The 2,598-nt window shown below is 40.6% G+C and overlaps 1 protein-coding gene across 1 annotated transcript; it reads left to right on the top strand.

Moving 5' to 3' along the window:
* The first annotated feature begins 688 nt into the window (after window positions 1-688).
* On the top strand, window positions 689-2,245 carry LOC148029466 (glutathione S-transferase F10-like). Its single transcript, XM_087688713.1, has 3 exons — window positions 689-964; window positions 1,210-1,258; window positions 1,600-2,245. Exons 1-3 carry the CDS (start codon window positions 815-817, stop codon window positions 2,070-2,072), a joined length of 672 nt encoding a protein of 223 aa, XP_087544839.1. The 5' UTR covers window positions 689-814; the 3' UTR covers window positions 2,073-2,245.
* Window positions 2,246-2,598: the final 353 nt, after the last annotated feature.

Raw genomic sequence — 2,598 nt, 5'->3', positions numbered from 1 at the left:
CCTTTCAGCAATAATACCTTTGGAGATCCCCACCTAGGGTTTGAACACATGCACCCGTGATGAGCTATGAGCCTATTGGCATACCTCACATATCGTTGCAAATGTGCCCTCATATACACTAGGTATGAAATATTTTAGGAATTTGTGGTGAATCCTGTCTAGTTTTCTAAAAAGAGTTCAAAGTGTGGTGAATCTTCTTGTGAAATATTATTACTCAATATACTAGAGTTTGGAGCCTTAATTTTACTTTTCGCCAGAAACAGCTAGCCACTAAAATCGTTCATGGGTAGAGAAGAGGAGGCAGCACATGGCCTATGGCTTGATGGGGACTTGACACACACGCATGCCCGATGCGTTGTGGTTGAGAGTGTCAACGAGAGCACCACCATGCACACATTCCATCGCGTGCTTGAGCGGTTTAAGGAGTTGGTCTTGGAAACCTAAGTATCATTTTGGATACCAGGGTCTGAATTCGTCTTTCCATTTGCAAGATCAGCACGGTTGCATGTGCATGGATTGGTCGTGTGACCAGACCATATGCATCAATCTCATTTGCGAGATCAACAAGGTCGCACACATGGGTCGCCCATGTGACCAAGACCTTACAAGATGATGATGATGATGATGATGATGATGATGATGAAGGGTCTCGCTCAAAAACAGAATGCTTAACAAAGTGTGGCCCTCGGGAAAGCTCTGGACAATAATGCCCAAATAAGGCAATATAAATCCTGCCTTGAACACGCTTCTTCTATTGATAGTCGTTCTATTCGTTTATGTTCCTGTTGCCTCCGTCCTCCCCCATTCATCAGCCATGGCGCCTCTCAAGATTTATGGCATGGCTACGTCCACATGCACTGGCCGTGTCCTGGCTACTGCACTCGAGAAGGAAGCCCCGTTCGAGCTTGAGCATGTCGATCTCTTCAAGGGAGAACACCAAAAACCTGAGTTTCTCGCCCTCCAGGCACACGTCTTTCATCCCTGCTCGTCACATTTGATGAGGCTAGATCATAATTCATATCTGCTTAGGTCTTATACATTTGCTCGGACAAATCCGTAATTCAAGATATATTATGCCTTGGAAGTCGTAATTCCTCATGTACTTAAAAGACTTGCTAGGTTTTCTTTAGAGTTTAGATGGTTCTCCTCGATGTCACTAATGTTTTGTGAACATTGTCTTCCCTGATGAACTCGACTGCGCCGTGGCAGCCTTTCGGAGTTATTCCTGTGCTCAAGGACGGCGACTTCAAGATATTCGGTAAGTACCACTCTTTTGGTCATGATGCATGTGCTTCGCCTACGACTGTCGTGAAGATTGGCTTTTTTAAAAGTCGGTTCTGACTTGCAACATCTTCCTTTGTTCAACCTTCGATTTCATATGATGAATGGCAACATCTAATTCAACTTCTGATAGGGTATTTTGAGTGCGTTCTCTTTAAAGACCTATCACGATTTATACTTTTATCAAGTCTTCACTCTATCTACACATCTCTTTTTTCCCTTGGCAAATTTCTTTTCCAAACCTAAAAGTGTTCTCACATGGTTGTTTGGCATTGCTATCAAGTCATGATATCTACTCTCCCACTTTTCTCGTTGTAGAATCTCGTGCTATTGCAAGGTACATTGCAATGAAGTATGAAGGCATTGGAACACCACTCTATGGGAAGACTCTAGAAGACAGGGCCTTGGTGGAGCAATGGCTAGAAGTGGAGTCACAAAATTACAATGGTCCTATCTCTACTGTGGTGGGGCAACTAGTGTTTTCACCAATGAAAGGTATGCCAATTGATGAGGGGCTTGTGAAAGCTAACTTAGAGAAATTGGAGAAGGTTTTGGATGTTTATGAGACCCACTTTGCAAAGGAGGAGTACTTGGTTGGAAATTTCTTTAGCTTGGCAGATCTCTCCCACATCCCATACACACATTACCTCATCAACATGGCCAAGAAAGGTGATGTTATCACGTCTCGTAAGCATGTGAATGCTTGGTGGGAGAAGATTTCATCTCGCCCATCTTGGAAGAAAGTTCTTGAACTAGCTGGATCTAGCAAGTACATATTAGAGAGCAAGTAAATATCCCTCCAACAATAATAGAGGAACTATACATCCAATAGGAATGTTAAGTAAATAAGAGTTATATTGACATATAGATGGTTGTATATGTCTCATGTCTTTACTTGCCTTTTTGCTTCTTGAAGAGAAGTTTATTTGTAGTCTTGAATGGAAGGATTCACGTTCTATTTATCTTTTTGATGTTTTGTTTTTATTTTTTGTTCCAATATTTTTAAAAATGGTAAGAATATTGCATTACAATTTATTTAAATATTGATTAATTGCGTAAGTTAAAAGTTTTTTTAAATTGGGATAATGGGATTTCAAGATGCATTGCAAATTGATACTTATTAGTTTTTTATTTTTGTGAAAGTGAAGGGTTACTCTTTGTTGTAAAACAAATGCTAATGTTGCTTTTTGAACAAATTAGTGATGGGAGAGGTCCTTTATTCTTGCATCGTTAGTAGTTCTAAGAATGTGGACCTTTGTTCTTGCATCATTGGTGGTTCTTGCAAAATGGATTTTTCCTCTCTATTGAAGGCTCCAT

The sequence above is a fragment of the Lygodium microphyllum genome, chromosome 11, assembly GCF_053477565.2.
Source record: "Lygodium microphyllum isolate KBCC chromosome 11, Lygodium_microphyllum_v1.1.10, whole genome shotgun sequence".
NCBI classification, from domain to species: Eukaryota; Viridiplantae; Streptophyta; class Polypodiopsida; order Schizaeales; family Lygodiaceae; genus Lygodium; species Lygodium microphyllum.
This window is presented reverse-complemented; position numbering and strand designations above follow the sequence as displayed.

What these genes read in the sequence shown, in the direction of transcription:
- LOC148029466 (XM_087688713.1), top strand. Translation starts at nt 815, where the DNA reads ATGGCGCCTCTCAAGATTTATGGCATGGCTACGTCCACATGCACTGGC. An exon ending in CTGAGTTTCTCGCCCTCCAG is followed by an intron (nt 965 to 1,209) that starts GCACACGTCTTT and finishes GCGCCGTGGCAG; the next exon opens with CCTTTCGGAGTTATTCCTGT. An exon ending in CGGCGACTTCAAGATATTCG is followed by an intron (nt 1,259 to 1,599) that starts GTAAGTACCACT and finishes TTCTCGTTGTAG; the next exon opens with AATCTCGTGCTATTGCAAGG.